General features: G+C 40.9%; 1 protein-coding gene across 3 annotated transcripts in view; it reads right to left on the bottom strand.

Annotated features, from left to right (window-relative positions):
* The window catches only part of stau2 (staufen double-stranded RNA binding protein 2), a 364,821-nt gene that overhangs the window by 149,390 nt on the left and 189,919 nt on the right, over positions 1 to 25,512 (bottom strand). For all 3 annotated transcript variants that reach the window (XR_011960736.1, XM_072571389.1, XM_072571390.1), the window contains exons 10-11: positions 6,845 to 6,976; positions 6,631 to 6,688 (exon numbers count right to left, since the gene is read on the bottom strand). Coding sequence is in view for 2 of the 3 variants with exons in the window: in XM_072571389.1 (XP_072427490.1) it covers positions 6,631 to 6,688; positions 6,845 to 6,976 (190 nt within the window). In the remaining variant the exon portion in view is untranslated. The remainder of the gene's footprint in view (positions 1 to 6,630; positions 6,689 to 6,844; positions 6,977 to 25,512) is intronic.

Here is a 25,512-nt window from a genome sequence, read left to right as displayed (position 1 = left end):
TAGTCATATATATACTGTGGCTATAAGCGCAGGTCAGAAGCTAGGACCTTTGTGGCCAGTATCGTACCTGATGACTCCCTAGTGCCCATCCACTATCAAGAAGGCAAAAATCAGAAATGTGATGTAATACTCTCCACTCATCCAGATGGGTACAGCTTCAATGACACACAAGAAGCTTAACACCATCCAGGACAAATCATCCAATGTGACAGGTACCCTTGTCTAACACCTTCAACACGTTCTCCCATCACCATTGATGCATAGTCGATATTAGTGTACAGTGGCAGCCATGAGCACCATCCACAAGCTGCAACATAGTAACTTGTTAAGCCTCCTTAGACATCAAGGATCCAGGAACTACCTTATTAGCAGCATTGTACGTGTCCCTGCATCCCAGGAATTGCAGCAGTTCAATAAGGCAGCTCACCAGTATTGTCTCCAGGGCAATTAGGGATGACAATAAATGCTGGCTTAGTCAACAACACACATCTCCCATGATCAAAAAAAGACATTGCTGTACCATCGATGACAAAGAACTGCTAAAGCTCTAAGTTCTGAATTTCACTCTCCAGGTCTCTTTACCTTTTTAACTCCCTTTCCTTCTTTAAGATGAAATTTAAAATCTAGATCTTTGAAGTAAAGTAGGATGTTTTATTGTATTAAAGATGACTCATAACTGAGAGTTGCTATTGTTGATTTTAATCACATTCTTTGCAGAACTCTGTAGCCTCTTATGCACTTTTATATTGCATTGTTGGAGTTGGACAGTAAGGCCTCAAGTCTTCATATTTTGCCACCAAGCAATGAGCAGAAGTGGAGTTTGCACAAAACCTGTAAGACTCAAAAAGCATGATGTCCCCACTGCTCCTTGAATAAGGTAATCTGAACTGGTTATAGCTAATGTCAAGAGAACCACAAGTCTCCTGTCAGCTGCTGCTGCTTTTGAAACATAAAAGCACTTTGACTAATGACCCAGTCAAAGCAGAAAACACATCATGTGTGAAATTGCAATGGCCAAACTTTTAATGAATGACTACAAATAAAAACTGTTCTCACTTAACATAAATCATGTACTGGAGACTGAACAGCATGTATTGTTCAGTTTTCTGTACACTGAGAAAGAAATTATAGCCTTGAGGTTGAACAAGTTGCACAGATGTCGCATGTTGCTAGAAATTATACCGCATTTAGCTAGGGTATGTTTAATTATGATTCTGGGTTAAACAAAACAGAAAATATTCCATTCCCCTCACAAACTCAAAATAACTTCGAGACAAATGCCCTCAATAGGTACTTTAACTACTCTGATTGCCATCTTGCTTCTGCCGAATGAGTAGTGGTGCTCCCCACTACCTCCCCAAAAGCAGCCTCCCACAGCTTGCCAACTAACCAATGCATGGAGGTAGCTTCCTGGTGGTAGACCCTGGTGTGTGCAATGCATCATTTAACCTTTCAACTCCTCGCAACTCCTCAGCCACAATTGCCACAGCACCAAACCTATAGCCTCATAATGTTGGATCAGGAGTTTTGGCTGCTTTTTATTTTTAAATTTTCAATAATAAATTGGAAGGAAGAGTCTCATGATGACCAGGAAAACACTGTCAATTCTCAGGAAAAATCCAGTTTGCCTCACTAATGTCCTTCAGGGAAGGAAATTGCTGACTCCAGGCCCACAATGTGGTTGACACTTCACTGCCTTTTGGGCAATTAGGGATGGGCGATAAATACTGGTCCAGCCAGTGACACCCATATCCTATGAATGAATAAAAGAAAAATCTGCCATGGCAGGAGTCAAACTGGGGTCCCCAGAATATTACCTGGGTCTCTGGATTAACAGTCCGGCGGTAATATCGCTAGGTCATTGCATCCCCTTTTGAAGTCAGTAAAATAAAAGGAATTCACCCTAGGGAAGAGGTCAACAATGCAGAATAAACTGGCAATGTTCTCCATCCTGAGTAATGAATGCCGTCCATGGAGGGAAATGCTTTCAGGTGAAGGTATAGATTCGGAGAGGAACAGGCAGCCTCAGAAACACCTTGCTTTAAATGGAAAGAGATTAGGTAGTGTTAAATTTTCTGTTATGCATCATGCTACATAGACATTTAAAAAAATTATAAAATAACTGGAAGGTTTGTCACCATAGGACTGTGTGATGAAAATACAGGCAGCTAGAACTCCTACATAGAAAGATTCCATTATTTTGTTCAAGCTGACAAAATAGAAGCAGATATAGTCATCCCTGCATTCCTGAGTGCTGTGAGGTGCAGTGAGGTGCAGTGAGGGAGACATTCAACCATTGAGGAGTCTGATAAAGCCAGAGAAAGCAGATTCCAACACTTCTGAAGAAATACTAAGAATCCTACAGGCTCATTATGACCGCACCAGGCATACCTAGCTAATCTAATCCCATTTTCCAGCACTTGGCCCATAGCATTGTATGTGTTTCAAGCATTCATCTAAACAGTTCTTAAATGTCTTGAGGGTTCCTGCCTCTAACACTCTTTCAGATAGTGAGTTTCAGAGACACACAACACTCTGGGTCAAAAAGATTCTCTCAAACTCCCTCAATCCCCTTGTCCTTGCCTTAAAACCGATTCTTTTGTTAATGACCCCTATACAAAGGGAAAATGTTTCTCCCTACCCACCCAGTCTATGTTTGTGTACACCTGTCCGCAATGTCTCTCAGATCTTCTGTACTTCCTAAGGTTCTATCATTGAACATTGCCAGCTGTTACCTTCCTTGCATTCAGCTGGGCTCCCTATTATGCTTGCAGCTTATCTCTTATGCCCGCACGATGCCAGAAACGTGATGACTCCTTGCCCTGCCCAAATACATAGAGACCATGCTCCCAGCAATCTTTGGATGCGCAATGCCAGTTGTGTACTGGTGGCTACGTGGCCGTCTGAGTAGTGCTCCCATTTATTTTCTTGATGGTGCAGCTATAACTGGCTGTCATTGTGCCTCCAAGAACATTTTCTGACCTTTACCCAGTGTGCATCCCCTGCAGAAGTCAAAATACTGTTTAATCTTCAGGTTCTCCTCTTGAGGTTTCTTCAAGGCTACCATTTGACTTTCAACAGTTTTGTTTTGATTTTCTCAAGGGCTACCTTTCTCATTCTCAACAATTCCTTTATCAGTTGATGTTGTAATACAGTAGGTGTGTTGATAGGTGGGGCACATAGAGAATTAGAATAATTTAGCAAAATCCACAATAATTAACAATGCTCCCTTTAACTTAAAGTCACGTAGAAAAGTATTAATTTCCTGGACAACAGGCTTGGTCAACAAAAACGTTTCTTCAGAATAACTGATGCACATTACTATAAACAAATCCCATTACACAAAGCACTACTTTCGCAGAGTTCTAAGGTCACAGCCAAGGATTTTTATCGCCTGTGCACAAGCTGAAACATTTAAACCAGGCAATTATGGACCCTATTCACTGCACCTTGCTCTCAATCTCAGATTTAAATTTAACAATTGCAAGTGTTCATTATTGTGGGATCCACAACATTCTTTCCATTAATAATAATTCCTGAACTTGCACTGCCTTAAACTAGTAATTCCACATTCTATGCAAGGAACTCATTCCCTCAGTGATTTGAAATTTTCTTGGATTCATTAACTGAGTATTTTCTTGGTAACCAGTTTCAAATTATTCTCTCTCCTTCACAGCCTCTAACTCATACCACCCTTGCGGCCTCCGCATCATTCCTCAAAGCTCTTGCAACCTCCTTCCACTTCTTATATCCTTCTTCTAATCCCATCAGCCTTTTTATAGCCTCCTTCTCACCCTTTCACCCCTCCTCTCAGTTCATTCTCCCCCAACCCATCTTGCAGCCTACTGCTCCCACCCTCCTTCGAGCCCTCTTTCACCCCCTCTTTAACATCTTTATTCTATCCCCAGGCCTCCTGTGACCATATCTTCCATCTGCCCATGCCCTTCACTGGCAAACATCAACAGAAAGGCATCCTTAACAAAACGCCCAAAATCCTGGCCAACAGTAACTCTCAGGGATTGCCAGTTCTCTACTGCCTCCTGCTCCTCACCTCACTGCATCCCTAGTTCTCGGTTACGGTTCTCACTCCCACTCCACTGACCCCAGTTTTCACCACTCAGACCATGGGTCTGGACCCCAGCTGCAGTTCTAAGCTCAACTATCAACACAAAGCACTCCCCAAGCGACTCCCTCCATGTCAACATCAACTTTCCTGATTTCTCACTGCTCCTCCAGTCACAGGCTTTTTTTACAGTTTGCATGGTGGAGAAAATGTGATCAAAGGACAGCTCCTCACTATCTCTTCAATTCCGTTTATGGGAATGACTTGTTCCTGATTAATCGCTTCTGTGGGTAGATGTTTCCTAGTGAATTGGAGGTCCAAGCCACTCTCTGCCCTCATGTGCTTTGAATACTGCCCTGCAAACCCACCAAACTCCCAAACTAGCCCTTAACAAGATCTCAGTGAGCCCCTTAACTACTTTATTTGGGCTAATTAAAGAATTGGGTGGATTGTTGATGCATATTTCCAACCACCCCCTGACCCGCCTACTTGCTGGCAACGGGAATGTTAATGGGAAACCGACATATTGGGGATAATGGTGCTAATTTTAGCTGCCATCCATCTTTCTTCTTGACTCCCAGTGGAAGGTAAGTGCCTACCCCATGTACTGAAGGTACTGAACCAATGGGAAAAGTATAAAAACAAATTATAGGATTAATAGCCTATCGATCGATTTAATCTAATAGCTATCAAAATACATCTATAGTGATTTTAAATGTGACAGTGGTCTAAATATCTGAACTTTTTTAAAAAGGCAAGTTGGAAAGATGGGGAGCTGCATGAGGAGGTTGGTGTAGCATTTGTTCTCATCAACAAAGCCAGCTGAAGGATAGGACTAGAGCCAATCTTTACACGCTTTCCTATTTTTTCACAGAATTGCATATTACAAACACATTATAACCGAACAATTACAGATTTAATATGTATCCATCCCTCGTGAATCCCTAGTCAATACCCACAACTTGCCTGAAATTAAACACAATTAATTTACAACTAATTCCTAATCATAAGGATGCTTAAATCTGGAGACAGAAGTACTCTTATCTGAGAAAATTAAACAGAGAATAAATTTTTGTGAAGCCAAGGTGTAACAAGGAATAGAAAATTCAGAGGAGCCATAAATTATTCACAAATAGTCGTTGTAGTGTCAGGCAATATCTACATCAGGAAATTATAGGTTCAGGTAACAAAGCTATTTAAATAACTCAGAAATCTTTAATTTTCATTTGTATTGGACAAACCATATTTGCTGTGATAGTGTGAAGTCAAGGTTTATAGATTGCATAGTCTTTTAGATCTAATGCTATGTAGAGAAAGGTTAATTAATAATTTAATAGCAAAAATGTTTCTATGGAATAGTGATCAAAATGTGACTGAATCCATCTTCAATTTGAGAGTGATTTAGTTAAGTTGGAATCTCGGATCCTAAATGTGAACAAAGAAAACTTCATAGAGATCTCTTACATAGATTAAAAGATATGACAGTAGATACATATTTTAAAAATTTATTTATAATTTTTAAGAAGTCCATATTCCCATAAAGGCTTTCCAAACTTGTTCCAACATTCAGTAAGATCATGGTCAATCTTCTACCACAAATGCACCTTTCCATACAATCCCAAATCTCTTAATTCCTTTAAGTACCAAACATCTTTTGTATTGTTGAGAAAAGAAACATTCTGTTCATGCTTCTCACGACAATTCTCAAGGTTACTAATGTAAAGGGAAAATAACATTCATACTGTGTGAGAGAAGAGTGTTGGACTGGCAGCCTACCTGAGCTTGCAAAACTCACAACAGTGTCCAGTATTAGATGTGGTTCCACAATTACAGAATTCCTACATAATCCTGAGAACATGCGTACACTGGAAGCTACATGTATTAATGCATAGGCCTCTGTTCTTAGTAGACAGAAAAACATACAGTAGGTCATTTGGCACACAATACTCCAACTGTGGCCTAACCAAAGTTTGTATACACACTTCAACTGTTTCAACTCAACAAAATTAGTGACAGCCAGTCTTTGGCTAATTTCTCAGGCAATACCTTAACAAATTAGAGTCAACCTGCCTGGTTTAAAATTTAAACAAATATTGGCAATTAATTGTCAGTCACCATCTAACTGGAGCATTCTCCATGGGAATGTCTCTGACAAGTGTAGTTCACTTGCCAATGCATAAGCAGTCTCCTCTCACACCAGCATAAATATTATTTTCCCTTAGCTTCGTATTTCTTGTGAATTGTCCCACTGAGTTCAAGACAAAACACTTTGACAAAATGTCTCCTTCTTCAGCAAAACTCAAGTTCCATACTACCAAACGATAATGTATCAAAAGTTCATCAATCTTTGTCATGAGCATCAACAATTGAGCATCCACATCCCTCAGGTACAGAATTCCAAGATTTCCAGCCCTTTGAATGGAAAAATGTTTTCTCATTTTAGTCCTAAATCCATTCTTAGCATAATTTAAAAACAATAAACCAAGCAAGTAACAAAAACAATTTATATGGCACTTGATAATAAAGCAAACACATATTCTGTTTGGTCAAGAGTGAAAACTACTCACTGCTATTCGGTTGATCCGCAAAAGTCACCTTCCGCCCATCCCAGCTCTTTTCAACTGGCTGTAATGTTAAAAGAAACATAAATACCAAGCATTAAGATTGTACAGGTACTTAAGTATTGAATATAGGAAACAAAGATTGAATAACATTTAATTTGATTTATTTATTCACACTTTAACAGTTAAATAAAAACGTGAGACAAATGTTTAAGCTTACCTTTTCCTCTGGACTTTGAGTAGGGATTGATGCTTTGTAGCCAAGCTGCAACAACATGGCTTCTGCAGCATTCCGTTTTGCAACTTTCTTGTTAGGACCTGTTCCTGTTGCCACCTCCGGGCCTACCTTGACCTAAAGAACAAAACAGCAATTACACATGTATTTGTTTTAAAGATTCAGATATTTAGTTGCCATTATATGAAATGACAGAGCCAAAAATAACATTCTATCAGACATTACAAATGGATTCGCACCAAGACATCCAAAAGCTTTCTTTTCTACATATCCCATCTGGTAGTCAGAATAACTGAGCAGAAAGAAAATTCATTTACAGGTATATTCAAAGTCTATTGAAATCCTTTTGTGAAGAAAGTGCAGTTGTAGGTTTTATTAGCTTATCATGTAAAAGCCCAAACTGAGATGAAAATTACACACAAATGAATGAAAGTCATATTAAACTGAACTGCTGCATTCAAAGATTAAAAGCTGTAGTTCATTTCGCTTTTATACCTTTGCCAATGCTGCTAAAACGTTTGACTTTTAATAACTCCGTTGGGCAGAAAAAAACCCTCCAGTTGAACAATGAGCTGTTTGCATAATTAAGGGAACTCTAGATTATGTTTAATTTTGTTGTATGAAAGAAATCTCATCAGCCTCATTTCATACGTTTAGATAGGACAGCTGGCACAGAAATAGGACAGAACTGAAAATGTGTTGCTGGAAAAGCGCAGCAGGTCAGGCAGCATCCAAGGAACAGGAGAATCGACGTTTCGGGCATCAGCCCTTCTTCAGGGCTTCTTCCTGAAGAAGGGCTGATGCCCGAAACGTCGATTCTCCTGTTCCTTGGATGCTGCCTGACCTGCTGCACTTTTCCAGCAACACATTTTCAGCTCTGATCTCCAGCATCTGCAGTCCTCACTTTCTCCACAGAAACAGGACATTCAAGGACCCAGTTCCTGCTGGCACTTATGTCCACTTGAGACTCCTCACATCTTTCTTCACCTAATCCCATCTTCACAACATTCTATTCCCCATATCTCTTATGTATATATGTATTTTCTCATCCATCTATTCAGAGATGTCATTACATACATCTGCAGCAGGTGAGACTTGAACACATGCCTCCACACAAGAGATCTTTCCATATCTCTTACATACTTAAATAAAAGCAAAATACTGCAGATACTTAAATTCTGAACAAGAGACATATTGCCCTTGAAAACTTCTTCCCTTGATACAGCCACACCTGCTAAATTTCTCAAACATTCTGTTTTTACAATTTATATGATTGTCTAGCTTCCTCTTAAATGTATCAATACACTTCCACTGTAGTAATGAGGCCCTCTAAGTATACGCTTTCCGAGAAAAGGAAACATTCTCTTCCTATCCACGTCATCAAAACCTTTCACAAATTCAATATCCTGATTGGGTTGCATCTCAGCGTTCTTGCTTTTCCAAAAAAAAAGTCCTGGACTGTTAATCCAGACAACCAGGTAATGTTCTGAGGATCTGGGTTTGAATTCAGCCATGGCAGATGGTGGAATTTGAAATCTGGAATTAAGAGTCTAATGACGACCATGAATCCATTATCGATTGCTAAGAAAACCCACCTGGTTCACTAATAACTTTTAGGAGGAAACAGCCATCCTTCCCTGGTCTGGCCTACATGTGACTCCAGATCCACAGCAATAAAAATTGGTCTAAAAACGGATAAGTCTCCTGGCTCTGATAGGCTACATCCTAGAGGTCTGAGGGATGTGGCTGAGGAAAGAGTGGAGGTGTTGGTTGTGATCTTTCAAAGTCACTGAAGTCAGGGAAAGTCCCAGATGATTGGAAAATTGCTGTTGTACACCCCTTGTTCAAGAAAGGATCAAGACAAAAGATGAAAAATTACAAGCCAATTAGCCTAACCTTGGTTGGAGGTAAAATTCTAGAATCCATCATTGAGGATGAGATTTCTAAATTCTTGGAAGTGCAGGGTCAGCATGGATTTAGTAAGGGGAGGTCTTGCCTGAAAAACCTGTAAGAATTCCTTGAAGAGGTAACAAGTAGGTTAGATCAGGGAAACCCAGTAGATGTTATATACCTAGACTTCAAAATGGCCTTTTGACAAGGTACCTCACGGGAGGCTGCTGAGTAAGGTGTGGGTCCATGGTGTTTGAGGTGAACTACAGGCATGGATTAGGGATTGGTTGTCTGACAGAAGGCAGAGAGTTGGGATAAAAGGTTCTTTTTCGGAATGGCAGCCAATGACAAGTGGGGTCCTGCAGGGTTCAGTGTTGGGGTCGTAGCTATTCACTTTACATATTAACGATCTGGATGAAGGGACTGGGAGCATTCTGGCGAAGTTTGCCGATCACACAATGTTAGGTGGACAGACAGGTAGTACTAGGGGAAAGTGAGGACTACAGATGCTGGAGACCAGAGTTCAAAATGTGACGCTGGAAAAACACAGCAGGCCAGGCAGCATCCGAGGAGCAGGAGAATCGACGTTTCGGGCATAAGAAGGGCTTCATTCCTGAAGAAGGGCTTATGCCCGAAACGTCGATTCTCCTGCTCCTCGGATGCTGCCTGGCCTGCTGTGTTTTTCCAGCATCACATTTTTCCACTCAAGACAGGTAGTACTGAGGAGATGGGGAGTCTGCAGAAAGATTTAGACAGTTTAGGAGAGTGGTCCAGGAAATAGCTGATGAAATTCAATGTGAGCAAATGCGATGTCTTGTACTTTGGGAAAAAGAATACAGGCATGGACTATTTTCTAAAAGGTGACAAAATTCATAAAGCCAAAGTACAAAGGGATCTGGGAGTGCTAGTACAGGATTCTCTAAAGGTTAACTTGCAGGTTGAGTCCATGATTAAGAAAGTGAATGTAATGTTGTCATTTATCTCAAGAGGGTTAGAATATAAAAGCAGCAACGTGTTTTTGAGATTTTATAAAGCTCTAGTTATGCCCCATTTGGAATACTGTGTCCAATTTTGGGCCCCACACCTCAGGAAGGACATGCTGGCACTGGAGCTTGTCAAATGTAAATTCACACAGATGATCCCTGGAATGGTAGGCCTAACATATGATGATTGGCTGAGGATCCTGGGATTGTAGTTATTAGAGTTTAAGGGGTTGAGGGAAGATCTAATAGAACCTTTTACAAGATAATGCATGGCTTAGAAAGAGTGGATGCTGGGAACTTGTTTCCGTTAGTGGGGGAGACTAGGACCTGTGGGCACAGCCTTAGAGCGAGTCAATTTAGAACAGAAATAAGGAGACATTTCTTCAGCCAGAGACTGGTGGACCTGTGGAATTCATTGCCATGGAGCGCAGTGGAGGCTGGGTCATTAAATGTCTTCAAGACAGAGATTGATAAATGCTTGATCTTGCAAGGAATTAAGGGCTACGGGGAGAGTGTGGGTAAGTGGAATTGAAATGCCCATCAGGCATGATTAAATGACGGAGTGGACTCGATGGGCCGAATGGCCTTATTTCCACTGCTCTGTCTTATAGTCAATGTAGTTGACTCTTAACTGCCCTCTGGGCAATTAGGGATGGGCAATAAATGCTGGCCTAGCCAGCAATGCCCTTGTCCCGTGAATGAATAAAAAAAACTACCAAACTTGTTCTCAAAACATTTGTAGCAGGCAAATCCCTCCCAAAAATCACTATTTCAATTCTGATTTCAATCATGGGTTTGTTCTCCCTTGGATTTACAGCTGATAGGTCAGTTCACTAGTCAGCAGCTTCTGTTCAGCAACATGATTTAGTCAAAATCACCATTCTATGTCCAAATGTTATTCAAAATTGTGCTCATTTTGGGATGCGAATTCATTGCTAGAGTTTCTGCTTGGATCAATTTACATATCAGCAATTGTAAAATCTTTCTTAAGTCTATACAATCACGCAGTGTTTTGGGGATGCAATTTGGGAAAAACATTGATTTTGACAGAGTGGTAAGTTTATGACTATAGCGAGGCTCATCACAAAAGATAAATCATTGCCTAGTCCAACATCTGCCAATAACTTAATTTTGAATAACATTTGTACAGATGACTTTAAAAACTGGCACAAAGCTGTATTGAGAAATATTATATTGAGAAACTGGAGACTGCTGTGTCGCAAATTTCAAAATTAGGCTTCTCAAAAGTTCCTATTGTAGCCTTGCACTTAATTTTAAGAATCTCCTTCACTGTCCACAAATGAACATAATTATCCTAATCTTTGTCATGGCGTTTAATTCAATATGGAGTGTGACCAGTTTTGTGGAAAATGGTCAGAAAGTGGGGGAATTGTTGTAGTTCCATGCTTATGCTGTTTGTAGTAGCACAGAAAATCAGATGAATTTGATTAATGCTGGATATAACTGAGAATCCTTGATCTTCTGCGATATTTTTCAAGGAGTAGAAAAAGGAAATCACTGTTCTTAAACCATGAATTTAACAGGCAGTGGTGTCATGGTAAATTAATTGGCACCCCTTCCTTCTGAGAATTCTCTCTTGAAAAGTACATACATTTAACAACAAAGGCTACCCTCCCACCAATACCCATTCTATTAGAATTAGCTCAATGATGTGAACAAAACGAGAAGAAAACATATATAGTGAGAAGACAAGTATTCGTCCAATCCTAACCTGCTAAAATAAAGAGAATCAAATAGTGGATTTGAATACTGGTACAAAAATCAAAGCTAGAGTGGAAATAGGTTAAAGCAATAAGTAAACAAATTATGCACTTATTAGATAAGACTGGGTGAATTTAGAAATGATGTCGCCTCATAGATACTATGGAACATAGTTGTAAATTAGGACGCCATACATTGGAGGTTGGTGTATCTTGAGAGCCAGGGTGTTGACTTACTCACTGAGGTGGTATGTTTGTTTGCAAACGTTTCATCACCATTCTAGGTGACATCATCAGTACGCCTCCAGTAAAGCATTGGTGTTCTGTTCTGCTTGCCATTTGTGTGTCTGGGTCAGCTGGAGTTGGTGTGTCATTTCCGGTTTTGTTGTTGTTTCTTAGTGGTTAGTATATGGGGTCCAACTCTACATGTTTGTTAATGGAGTTCTGAGTTGAGTGCCAGGCTTCCAGGAACTCCTGTGAATGTCTCTGCTTAGCTTATCGTAGAATGGATACATTGTCCCAGTTGAATTGATGTCTTTCATTGTCCGTGTGTATAGATGCAAGTGATAGCTGGTCATGTCTCTTGGTGACTAATTGGTATTCATGTACTCCATTGGCTGATTTTCTTCCTGTTTGCCCTATGTAGTGCTTTTGGCAGTCTTTACACGGTATCTTATATAAAACATCGGTCTTGTTGGTTGTGGTTATGGGATTCTTTATACTTGTTAGTAGTGGTTGTAGTGTGGTAGTTGGTTTGTGGGCTACTATGACACCCAGACATCTTGAGACCTGTTGACCACAAATCAATATCTATGGTTGCCTCTTTAGATTGGTTGTTGGAGAGCTAATATCTTTTTGGCTTTTTTTTTGTAGTATGCAAAGTGTAAATTGTTGGTGGCGATCTCTGCTGAACTAAGTCTCATGGTCGGATTTAAACAGCTTCAAATTAGCTTATCAATTGGTGTGATTTTCTGTGATCAAATGGCAGCTTTATTTATAGAAATTGTCAATAAATACCTTTCTTAGTGATACCGAAGAACAGACCGAGATTGAATCAAAAATTGAGAACTTAGCGATTCTGTGAAAGGTAATTCCCACCCAGTCCTTGGAGTAAAAGTTGAAGGCTTTTCTCCTCGTTTGAGAGTTTAGTTAATAATTAAGATCCAAATCTAATTTTAATTAGTGCAGTATGGGTTTCATGTAGATCTGCAGATTTGTTAAAGATATCTGGCAGGATTTATTACTGCGTCAAATGTTGAAGGACAGAAAGCTGCACCATTCACTGATGGTCTTTCACTTCATTATGAACTGTGATCCTGTGAACTAAGTCTCATGGTCAGATTTAAACAGCTTGAAATTAGTTTATCAAATGGTGTGATTTTCTGTATCAAATGGTAGCTTTATTTATGGACATTATCAATAAATACCTTTCTTAGTGATACCCAAGAACAGACCGAGAAAGCAATTCATCACCACCTTCTCAAGGCAACAAGGGCAGGCAATAATTGCTGGGCCAGCCAGCAGCATCCACTAGTGAATAAAAAGCAAATATTTGTAATAGGAGCAAGGACATAATGCAGCTATGGAAAGTAACATGAGAATTGATGGTGTCTGCTGTGATTAGTGCAGATCACATAGCTCATTTGCAATGAGGCTGGGATTATGCACAACAATGAAACGAGAAAGCAAGAGTTTAGCGTGTGTAAGGAACAGGGGTGAAATGAGGAGCAGTTGACAGATGTTGTGCTATTGTGAGTGACACTAAGGCAAGTGATGCAGTGGTAAGGAGTGGTATGAATGTTGTAGGAGGGCCAAGAAGAAAATGCATAAAATGGGAGATGTGTAAAGGAGGATGTGTGCTGAACTTCTCCAACTTAATCAGGTTATTGAAATATTTCCTGCAAGGATTCATGACCTTGCCATGATGCTCCTGCTGCTGACTTCCTCAGCTACCTTTATTCATAGATCTTTCCTCCCACTTGTGAAAAACAGGATATTTAATGACCTGATGCAGTTTAGAAAGTGATTGGCAGTTGGCATCTGGCAGTCCAGATTAAGTCAAAAAGACCCATGAATTCAGAGGTGATAGACCTATGTACGTGGCCCAAGTTTACATTGAGACACGAGTCAATGAATTCTGCAATGAAATGGGTGAGTGGCCTCTTTAACTTGGGCATGAGACTGCATCTATAAATTGCCTCAGAATTAGCAACACATAGGTGTTGAATTACATTACTAATGTTTAAATCAAAACATTACATTAACATATCTCTCTCTCTCTCTCTCTACAGATGCTGCCAGACATGCTGCATTTCCTCAGCACTTTGTTTTTATAACAGCTATCACCTGTTTTCCTTCCAACTTTAATTACTTTTATATTAGCATCTCTCCCTAGCCTCTACACAGCTGTCCCACATGGCTACATGCCCATCCCTGGATCACTCTCCAGCTGCCTGGAGGAGGATTCTGAAAACATTAATCCCATCACTATGTTCTTTATTTTAAATTTTGACAATACCAGAATTCACTGTGAAATGGTTAACATAACATAAACATATCTGACAGTGGATGAACTTTGACCAACAGACTAGGAAAATGGCCAACAACAGGGAGTAAGCGGACACTGACCAAAAATGATATTGCATCAATCATGTTGTGCAAATTTGGATGTAACCTCTTGTGTACTTGGTGAATCAAGTGCACATTGTAACCTATGATATCACAAAATACGCTGCAATTGTTGTTATGGGAGCTAAAGAGCTTTGGCTCCCCTGCAGATGCTTGAACAAAGGAGACTGTAAATGTTACCAACTGCCAACCTTAATTGCCCTTGAGAAGATAGTGGATAACATATTACAGTCTGTGTGGTAACACCCACAGAGCGTTTTTTTTCATGGTATGTGGATGTTGTTGCTAGGACAGTTTATCTTGGCCTTTCCCAATGTCCTTGAGAAGGTAATGGTGTGTTGTCTTCAGTCCATTAGGGGCATGTACATCTGTAACACTGTTAAGGAAGGGAGTTCCAGGATTGTAACTCCACAATTGTGAAAAAATAACCAAAACAGTTTGAGTCAAGATGATATGCGGCTTGGAGGGGATCTTGCAATGTTGCCACCTGTCTGTTACCCTTGTTCATTCAGATGGTACATGTTGTGAATTCAGAAGATATTGTCAAAAGATAGTTGTCATATTTTGTGTATCACATGCACCACAGTCACCTTTCTTTGTAACAGGAATGGCTTCAATAAATGGAGCATTTTCCCAATTCTCAATGACTTCAATTTTTCTAAAGTTCCTTGATGCCACACTTCAGTCAAGTGTTTCCTTAATCTCAAGGGCAATCATTTTCATCTCACCTCAGGTACTTAATTCTTTTTGTTCATTTTCGGTCCAAGGCCAAATGGTCCGAGTGAAACCCAAAGTGAGCACAGGTGAACAACTTATTACTGAACAAGTCTTGCGTGAAAGTACTGACAATATTGTCCATTTCACAACTACTAATTGAAGGCAATTGGGTAATAATTGGCCAGATAGAATTTGTTTCTTTTCGAGGACAGAATATACCTGGCAATTTTCTACATTGTTGAGTAGATGCTAAAGCTGTACAACTTCAGAACTCTGGAGGTACTCTGGTCCTGGAGGACATACCTTCAGTACAATAGCCAAGGTATTGTCAAGACATTTGCTGTATCCAATACCCCTAAGTACCTCCAAGTATTTCTTAGTATCATGTGCAATAAGTTGAATAGGATGAAGGCCTAACATCAAGAATTTAAGGTGCAAACTGAAATTGATATTTCACTGGACTCTTCTTAAATTGGTTAAGATGGTTGTAAATGCTTCAGGATCTTGTCTTGCACAAATGTATTGGGGTTCACCATCATTAGGAATGTGGATATTTGTGGAGCTGTATTCTTCTGCAATTACTTGTTTACTAATCACTTACCATTCACCCTTAGACAGACAACACAGATTTGATCTGATCCATTCGCTGTGGGATGACTTAACTCTTTCTAATGCATGCTGCTTCCATAGTTTCACAAACACATAGTCTTATATTATGGCTTCACTAAGATACTTCACCTGTAGGTATATCTGGTACAATTCCTGACATGCTCTCCTACATGTTCTCCTTCAGTAAACTCGTGTTCATGCCCAGACCATGAATGAACTTGTACTCAAGCCCCATTGCTTCACCAATCGCACTATTATAATACATATTTTGATTCAAACATTAAAATGGCCAACTGATTCCCTTTTATACTATTCTCCAGAATAAAAGAGCAATTCATCAGGTTTCTTTAATGAATTCAAAATATAATTCAATTCAGCAGTTGGATCACTCTTTGAACATATTTTCTAGAAATGACATAGTAAAAACCTCTTTCAGTCTATGAAGCATCCAAATAGCTTCATATCTTTTAATTTTTTTCAATTGTCCATAAATATAAATATATATGTATATTGAACATGATGCATAGAATATTCAGCAAGAAAGGCAGATAGGGTATTTGGATCTGCTGCTCATAAAAAACTGCAAAGACTTTTATGGGTGCTATTTTTGCAATTGTGGTAAATGTCATGACAGGCACAGGGGATAGCTTCATCAGAAATTGGCTGTTCACATCTCAACTTGCACCAAATCCCATTCACTGCTCCAATGAAAGGTTCCAAGTCCAACAATGTTGCATGTTAAAACTCTCATCTTTGATTTCAATTCCTCAGTGACCTCACCCTTTCATTCTCAATAACCTCCAACAATCTTCTAAGACGGAGAAACATAAATTGCTGGAAAAACTCAGCATATCTTGCAGTATCTGTGGAGACAAAGTAGATTTAACAGTTCAGAGCCAGTGACCCTACATCAGAACCTTCTAAGACCTTTGCACTCTTCAAATTCTAGCTTTTGTGCCTCCCCATTTTAATTGCTCCATCATTAACAGCCATTCCTTCAGCATCCTAAGCTGTTGGCTTTGAAATTTCATCCCAAAATTTCACTACTTCAGTGTTTCTTCCTCCCCATTTAAGATGCACCAATACCTGTTATGACATCAAGGCAACATGCGACTGACTGTGGTATCAAGGGGCCATTCAAAATGATGAAGTTAACAGGTATCAGTGAGAAAGCTCTTTCACGGTTGAAGCTGTACTTAGCAAAAGAAGGTGGCTAGGGTTGTTGGAAGTCAATCATTTCAGCCTCAGGAAGAAACAATGAAGGAGCTCTTAATATAGTGTACTCGGCCCAAGCATCTCCACTTTCTTCATTAATGAACTTGCCTCCATCGCATGCTCAGAAGTTAGAATGTTTACTGATGTTTGCAGTAACATTCAAAACTGCTCAGATACAAAAGCTGTCCTTCAGCAATAATATTCGAGCTTGGAATGATAATGGCAAGTAGCTTTCATGCCATGTAAATGACCTTCATCAACTAGAGAGAACCCAACCATCTCTCCATGTTCAACCACATCAATCTTTGCTGAATCTGCTTTGATCAATATCCAAGGAGCTACCATTGACCAGAAATTTAACTGCACCAGTAACTCAAACATTCAGGCACCTTTGTCAAATTTATTTGGTCAGAGAATGCAGGGTCAGGGGCGCATCCAAATTTCTGACAAGCATTCCTGATAGGGAACAATTGCACTTGGAGCAAGACCTCTTCTGTTCCATTTCCAGACTTGAATTTCAAAGTAAACTGTAAAATACTGGTGTCACTTATGATACCCCAAGAACAAACAGGCCAACATGAGCATCCTTCAAGGCACAGACATGCCAAATATAAAGGTAGGACTTTGTTTCAGAATGCTTTACTCAGAATTGTGCTCAAAGCCTGTATACACTCACTCTAAAATAAATAATTTAAAAAACAAGGCCTTCCTGAAGACCTGCACTGCCAATGTCAATTATTATCAGTGACCATCTCCTGCATGTAATGATTATTTTAAATGCGTCCAAAGATGGCTGATGAGGCTGAGTCTGAATCTGCAGGCTTTTGGTATGTAGAACATGTATTTCATTGTGGAGTGTATTTTTATGAAGTTGTGTAGAGTACACGTGAAGTGGAAGGCAGGAAGCTAGAGTTTGTTTATTTAAATGATATAAGGATAGAGTATGTGGTCCCTTTAAGAAATAAAGCACTTTTCAAAGCTTGAGGATTTTTAAAAATGTCTGTAAACCAGTGCAGATGCACAGAAAGTTCTAAAATGGAAACACGTAACAACTGACTGTCTGACTGGAAAACCTCAGGCTTGTTTTGTCGTTTTGATAACCAGCTTTATTCAGCCAATTAATTTATACCAAGCCCTTAGATATTGAAAACCTATCACGTTTTAACCTGATGGTTTTTGACCACCAGGAACCAAACTGATTGTAAAGAGATTAATAGGTCACCAAGGATATAAAAGATGTGGGCATTTTGAAAATTGGGATAGAGTCAACTGCCATGTTAAGAGAGAGCAAACCCCACCATCTGAGAAATAAATACCAGGCTCTCACAAGAAATCTCCACAGTCTCTAAAAAAGCACCAAATATTCATAAAGGTACATGGCATATTTAGTGAATATTCCTGACACCAAAGTTTGACAGAGAGAGGCATTCAGAACAAAAGAATTACAGAGAAAATGACCCCAACAGCAGAATCAGCGGAGAGGGTGCAGAGCATTCTGGAAAACGTAGTTTTGCTGCAATTTTGAGAGACTAAGTTTTAATTTATTGTTTTCTTATTACCTGCATTTATATAAGTGGGACCTGTGTTATTGAAACAGCATACCAATAGAATTTAGTTCACTTAGGGGCTAGATAGTACTTAGGGAGGTATTGTCTGGTTTGTTAGTAAGTCTGTTAATTTGTTCACTGTTAAGGTTAAATAAATAAATTGTTACTTGTTACCTATAAAGTGAGTATCAGAGATTCCTTTCATTTAACTACTTCTTTATGACAGATTGGGGGGGATTAGAGGTAAGTTATACCTCTTGTCAACTTCTTTTATCAGATGTGAGCTTTTCTGGGTGTTTTGGTTTTAATTATCAAAAGGATGTCGATCTCCACTTCAAAACAGATTGGGGGATCAGGTCTAAGATTTGGACAGATTTGGGGTATAAAAGGTTTCAGCAGATTTAAACAAACTTGGGAACTAGTGTCCAAATAAAGCTTAAGTGAGAAGTGGAAAATCTGTTTAATTTCAGTTACTTGTGATTGGTTAAATCAGAAGTAGGGAAAATGGCTCTTAACATTGTTAAAAAGGTTCTGGAGTTTGAAGACGTTTCCCAAATTTGCCAAGAAATTCGACAAATACAGAAAAAGGAGACTTATTTAGAATTGGCTGACAGTTTAGAATTGGGTTGAACTAGGGATAAGGGGAAAGCTGAAATTATAAAGGAGTTGGTTTATCAGAGAAACAGGCAAGTGTCGTGGAGTTAGAAAAAATGAAATTGCTAATGAGACAATTGGAGTTAGAAAATGAACTTAAGAGGCTGGATTTACAAAAAAGAGAAAAGGAAAGGGAAAGAAGATTCCTAGCAGGGGAAAAAGACAAAGAGAGAGAGATTTTGATCTTCAGAAGTTGGCAATTAAACAGGAAAGTTGACGTAACAGGATGGAGGGAAAGGTAGAAGATAGACTTAGTGAGGAGGGTAGTGATGATGAGCAAAACTATCATAGCCAAAGGCCTGTTAGACATACACAAATACATCACAGCATTACCGAAATTTGATGAAAATGATGTAGAGGCCTTTTTCATTTCCTTTGAGGAACTTCCTACGCAGATGAATTGGCCAGAGATTGTGTGGGTAATATTAATTCAGGCCAAGTTGGCAGGCAGGGCTAGTGAGGTGTTTGGAGCACTGTCAGATGAGGTGTCAAGAGATTGTGAAGATGTTAAACAGGTATTTTGAATTCTTATGAATTGGGACCAGAAGCATATAGACAATGGTTCAGAAACATAAAGAGGAACCAAGTCAGACTTACATTGAATTTGAAAGAATTAAACATAGCAACTTTGATGGATGGGTGAGAGCATTAAAGGTAGAAAAGACATATGAGGCTGTTAGAGAATTACTCTGTTGGAGGAGTTTAAAAACTCACTTCCAGAAATGATAAGAATTCATAATGAGGAACAGAAAGATCAAACAACGAGAAAAACTGCAGAGATGGGTGAATACGCAGTAATGCATACATCGAAATTTAGCATCGAAATTTCATTCCATGAGGGATAGAAATTGGGAAACAGGGAGATCCTTCACTGAAAAACAAAAAGTAGATCACACTGGGAATAATTTACCACAAGTGAAAAAGAAACCCATGAGGGTAAAACGGAGGTGAAAGGCCTCAGGTGTTTTCACTGTAATAAGGTGGAGCACATAAACTCAAGAGTGCTAGCAGTTGAAGAAAGGCACTGGGAAATAGGATGTGGTAAAAGAGGTTAAACCAGTGGGATTAGTTAAGGTAATGAAGGAAATCCCAAAAGAAGTCAAGGAGCAGCAAGAGAGTGCGTAGCCTAGTCACAGGCTAAATAGTGAATTAGCACCTGATCTTTATAAAGACTTCACTTCTGTGGGTAAGTTCTACTTCAGAAGAACAGGGGCAGAAGGTTAAAAAAAGTGAAAATATTGAGAGATACAGGAGTTAGGCAGTCTCTAATAGTAAGAGATGAAAGTATTTGTACTCTGTCTAAAATGTTACTTGAGAGAGTAGTAATTTACAGAATAGATGGAGAGAGATTTAGCCATTCCCCTGCGTAAAATAAGATTCGAAATTCCATTCAAGACTGGAGAAGTGATAGTGGGAGTGATTGAAAGAGTGTCTATTCCAGGAATACAGTTTGTTCTTGGAAACAACCAAGCAAGGTCAAAGGTGGGAGTGATGCCCCTTGTAGTGGAGAAGCAGAAGGAAAACCAGGGAACTGAAGAGTTAAAAGAAAAATATCCTGGAATTTTTCCAGATGTGTGGTATCAAGATCCCACAGTCATTAGTTAAAGCAAGAAGGACAAACAAAGAGAAAGATGAAAGAGTTGAGGTTCAGTTAGTTGACACCGTTTGATGAAGTGGTAAAGGAAAACCCTGAACATGTAGAGGATCAGGCAGAGGTATTTAGTTCTGAAAGATGACTGAAGTTACAACAAAAAGATGAGACAATAGAAGATTTATATAATAAAGCCTACTTGGAAAAGGAGTCAAATGTACACTTGAGTCTTATTATCCCAAAGATAGAATCCTAAGGTGAAAATGGAGACCTCGGCACGTTACTGAAGAGGAGAAATGGGCAGAAGCGTATCAGACTGTGTTGCCAGTAGCATACAGACAGGAAGTATTATGGGCAGCACCTGAATTACCAGTAGGAGGTGATCTGGGAGTGAAGATTCAGGCTTAGATACAAAAAACTGAATTCGTGATAGCAGAAGTGATGTTCTTGGGATATAACATCGGACATGGAGGAATGACCCAAGGAACATGAAGATGAAGGCCATTGAGGAATTTCCAAGATCACTCTCAAAGAACGGCAATTGCGAATTTTAAAGCCATCTTAACCATCGCACCAGTTTTAGCCACATCAAATTTACTGAAACCCTTTAAAGTTGTGATTGACGCCAGCGATGTAGGGATCGCTATGTTGACGCAGGAGGATGATGGAATAATTGGAAAAAAAATGGTTATTTTTCCAAGAAATTAAATATCCACCAGAGAAAATAATCCACCATCAAAAAACAGTTCTTCAGTTTGATACTGGCCTTACAATATTTCACTGTTACTGTTAAAAACAATGTTTCTGACATGGTTGTGTACACAGAACACAACCCTCTCATCTTTTTGGAAAGATTTAAAAGATACAAATATGAGACTATTTCATTGGAGTCTTATATTACAGCCTTTTAATTTACAAATCATACATGTTGCGAGTCATAAAAATGTTACTGCAGATGTGTTATCGTAGGCTTAAAAGAAAATGCATAGATAAAACTGGTACAGTCCAATGTTATAAATGTATGCAGAACTAGTATGAAATGTGTAACCTTACACATGTGGCCTATGTATCTCGTGATAACGGTATTAAGACTTTCAAAAACAGATGAAGCTATTTTTTAATAATGATGATTCATTTTTTCTTAACAGGGGAGGTGTTACGAAGCTGTGTAGAGTACTAATGAAGTGGAAGGCAGCAAGGTGGTTTGTTTAAAACATAGGAGGACAGAATATATGGTACCTATAAGAGATAAAGTGCTTTTTAAAGCTTGGAGATTTTTAAAACATGTGCCTGTAAGCTGCTGTAGATGCACAGACAGTTCTAGAATGGAAACATATAACAACTGGCTGTCTGACTGGAAAACCTCAGGCTTGTTTTGTAGTTTTGATAACTAGCTTGAATCAGCCAATTCATTTATACCAAGCCCTTAGATATTAAAACCTATCACATTTAAACCTGATGGTTTCGACTATCGGGAACCAATCTGATTGTGAAGAAATTAATAGGTCACCAATGATACAAAAAATATGGGCATTTTTTAAATTGGGAGAGAGCCAACTGCAATATGAAGAGAGAGCAAACCCCACTATCGGAGAAATAAATACCAGGCTCTCACAAGAAATCTCCACACCAAATATTCAGCAAAGTACATGGCATGTATAATGAAAATGTGTGGTGCTGGAAAAGCACAGCCAGTCAGGCAGCATCTGAGGAGCAGGAGAATTGACGTTTCAAGCATAAACCCTTCATCAGGAATGAGCCTTGTGGCCCAAGGGGGCTGAGAGATAAACGGGAGGGGGGATGGAGCTGGGGGGGGGAAGATGGATGAAGGTGATAAATCGGAGCGGAGAGTGGACCGGATAAGTGGAAAGGAAGATTGACAAGTGGGGCAATTCAAGAGGGCGGTGCTGAGTTGGAAGGTTGGATAAGGAGGGGGTAGGGGAAATGAGGAAACTGGTGGAATCCACATTGATCCCATGTGGTTGGAAGGTCCCAAGGTGGAAGATGAGGTGTTCCTCCTCCAGGCGTCAGGTGGTTAGGGTTTGGCGGTGGAGGAAGCCCAGGACTTGAATGTCCTTGGCAGAGTGAGAGGGAGAGTTAAAGTGTTCGGCCACCGGACAGTGGGGTTGTTTAGTTCCTGTGTCCCACAGATGGTCTCTGAAACGTTCCGCAAGTTTGTGTCCTGTCTTCCCAATGTAGATGAGACCACATTGGGAGCAATGGACACAGTAGATGGCATGTTTGGAAATACAGATGAATCTCTGTCGAATGTGGAAGGATCCTTTGAGGCCTGAAATGGAAATAAGTTGGGGAGGTGTGAGCACAGGCTTTGCACTTCTTATGGTGGCAGGGAAGATGCCAGGAGTGGAGGGTGGCTTGGTGGGGATCGTGGACCTAACAAGGGAGTTCCTCAGGGAGTCCCTCTCCCACTGCAACTCCCAGGTCATTTATCACCTTCATCTCCTCCCCCACTCAGCCATTGTACTCTATGCTACTCTCTCCCCACCCCCACCCTCCTCTAGCTTATCTCTCCATGCTTCAGGCTCACTGCCTTTATTCCTGATGAAGGGCTTTTGCCCGAAACGTTGATTTCGCTGCTCGTTCGATGCTGCCTGAACTGCTGTGCTCTTCCAGCACCATTAATCCAGTATTTGATTTTCAGCATCTGCAGTCATTGTTTTTACCCAGTTATGGAACATGACCTCCTTCTTCAAAGACCGCAATTTTCCCACCAACCTCCAGATACATCACATCACCCTCCACCATTTTTGCCACCTACAAACACACCCCACCACCAGAGATATATTTTCCTCCCCACACCTATCTGTGGTCCGGAGTCTCCGATGCAGTCATCGATTTAGCGGTGGTAAAGGTGGGGAATGGTGCTGGTATAGCTGCGCAAAATGGGCTGTTCCACATACCCGACGAAGAGGCACACATAGATGGGGCCCATGTGGGTGCCCATGGCTGCTCCTTTGGTCTAGAGGAAGTGGGAGGATTCGAAGAATAAATTGTTGCGAGTGAGTACCAATTCTGCCAATCGAATGACTGTGTCAGTGGAAGGGTACAGGTTGGGTCGGCATGAGTGGAAGAAATGGAGGGCTTGGATGCCTTCTTCATGGATGTGTACACGGATTGGATGTCCATGATCCCATAACCACATCCACTCCAGTGACAGTCTCAGCCCCCACTCCCAGCTCCAGCCCCACACCAGGTCCTACCCCCCAGCCATGCCGTGTTTTTACTACCCCCCGTCCCCACCAGACCTCCCCCTCACTGAGGATGAATGATCAGTCCTCAGTAAAGGCCTCAGCTTCATCCCCTTACGCTCCTGGATCACTGAATTTGACACGCGTTGCGACACAGCCTCCAAACTCATAGTCCGGAAACCCTATACCTTGTGGTTCTACCTCCTACTCAGAATTTACGAACGTGACTGCCCGGTTGACCCATCGTCTCGGCTTGTTCCCGCCCCACCAAACCTACCTCTGTATACCTTGACGCATCCCCTTTGGTCCAGGAACTCCCCACCTATATTCAGGACACCACCCACATTCTCCACCTCTTCCAGTACTTTCGTTTCCCTGGCCCCCAACGTCTCATCTTCACCATGGACATCCAGTCCCTGTACACATCCATCCACCATGACGGAAGGCCTCCAAGCCCTCCATTTCTTAGAGGATACCCAACCAGTATCCTTCTATTGACACTCACATTCAATTGGCTGAACTGGTCCTCACCCTCAAGAATTTCCCCTTCAAATCCTCCCACTTGCTCCAGACCAAAGATGTAGCAATGGGCACCCACGTGGGCACCAGCTATGCTTGTCTCTTCGTCGGGTACGTGAAACAGTCCATCTTGCGCAGCTACACTGGCACTGTTCCCCACCCTTTCCTCCACTAAATTGATGAAAATAGCATGCTCCCATGAGGAGGTTGAACAGCTCATCAACTTCACGAACACCTTTCACCCCGACCTCAAGTTCACTGGACCATCTCGGACACATCCTTCCCCTTTCTGGACCAGTGCATCTCCATCTCCAGTCACCAACTGAACACGGACATCCACTACAAACCCACTGACTCCCACAGCTACCTGAACTACACGTTGTCCCACCCTGCCTCCTGTAAATATGCTATCCCTCATTCCCAATTCCTCCGCTTCTACCACGTCTGCTCCCAGGAGGACCAATTCCACCAGAGAACATCACAGATGGCCTCCTTCTTCAAAGACCGCAATTTCCCCTCCCACGTGGTCAACAATGTCCTCCAGTGCATCTCCTCAACTTATAGTCATAGAGATGTACAGCATGGAAACAGACCCTTCAGTCCAACCCGTCCATGCCGACCAGATATCGCAACCCAATCTAGTCCCACCTGCCAGCACCCGGCCATATCCCTCCAAACCCTTCCTATTCATATACCCATCCAAATGCCTCTTAAATGTTGCAATTGTACCAGCCTCCATCACATCCTCTGGCAGCTCATTCCATACACGTACCACCCTCTGTGTGAAAAAGTTGCCCTGTAGGTCTCTTTTATATCTTTCCCCTCTCACCCTAAACCCATGCCCTCTAGTTCTGGATTCCCCGACCCCAGGGAAAAGACTTTGTCTATTTATCCTATCCATGCCCCTCATATTTTTGTAAACCTCTATAAGGTCACCCCTCAGCCTCTGACGCTCCAGGGAAAACAGCCCCAACCTATTCAGCCTCTCCCTATACCTCAAATCCTCCAACCCTGGCAACATCCTTGTAAATCTTTTCTGAACTCTTTCAAGTTTCACAACATCCTTCCACTTGAACCCCACCCCTTCAACGCAACAAGGACAGAATCCCCTTATCCTCACCTTCCACCCCACCAACCTCTGGATACAATGCATCATCCTCCGCCATTTCCACCACCTAAAAACAGACCCCACCACCAGGGATATAGTCCCCCCCCAAACCTATCTGCATTCCAGTGAAACCATTCACTCTGCGACTTCCTTGTTAGGTCCACGCCCCCCACCAACTCACTCTCCCCTCCCAGCACCTTCCCCTGCCACCGCAAGAAGTGCAAAAATGTGCTCACACCTCCTCCCCACCCCCCAACCCCCA

Source organism: Chiloscyllium punctatum, chromosome 5, assembly GCF_047496795.1.
Source record: "Chiloscyllium punctatum isolate Juve2018m chromosome 5, sChiPun1.3, whole genome shotgun sequence".
Taxonomy (NCBI): Eukaryota; Metazoa; Chordata; class Chondrichthyes; order Orectolobiformes; family Hemiscylliidae; genus Chiloscyllium; species Chiloscyllium punctatum.
Note: the sequence above shows the minus strand (reverse complement) of the source record. Positions and strands in the feature narration are given on the sequence as shown.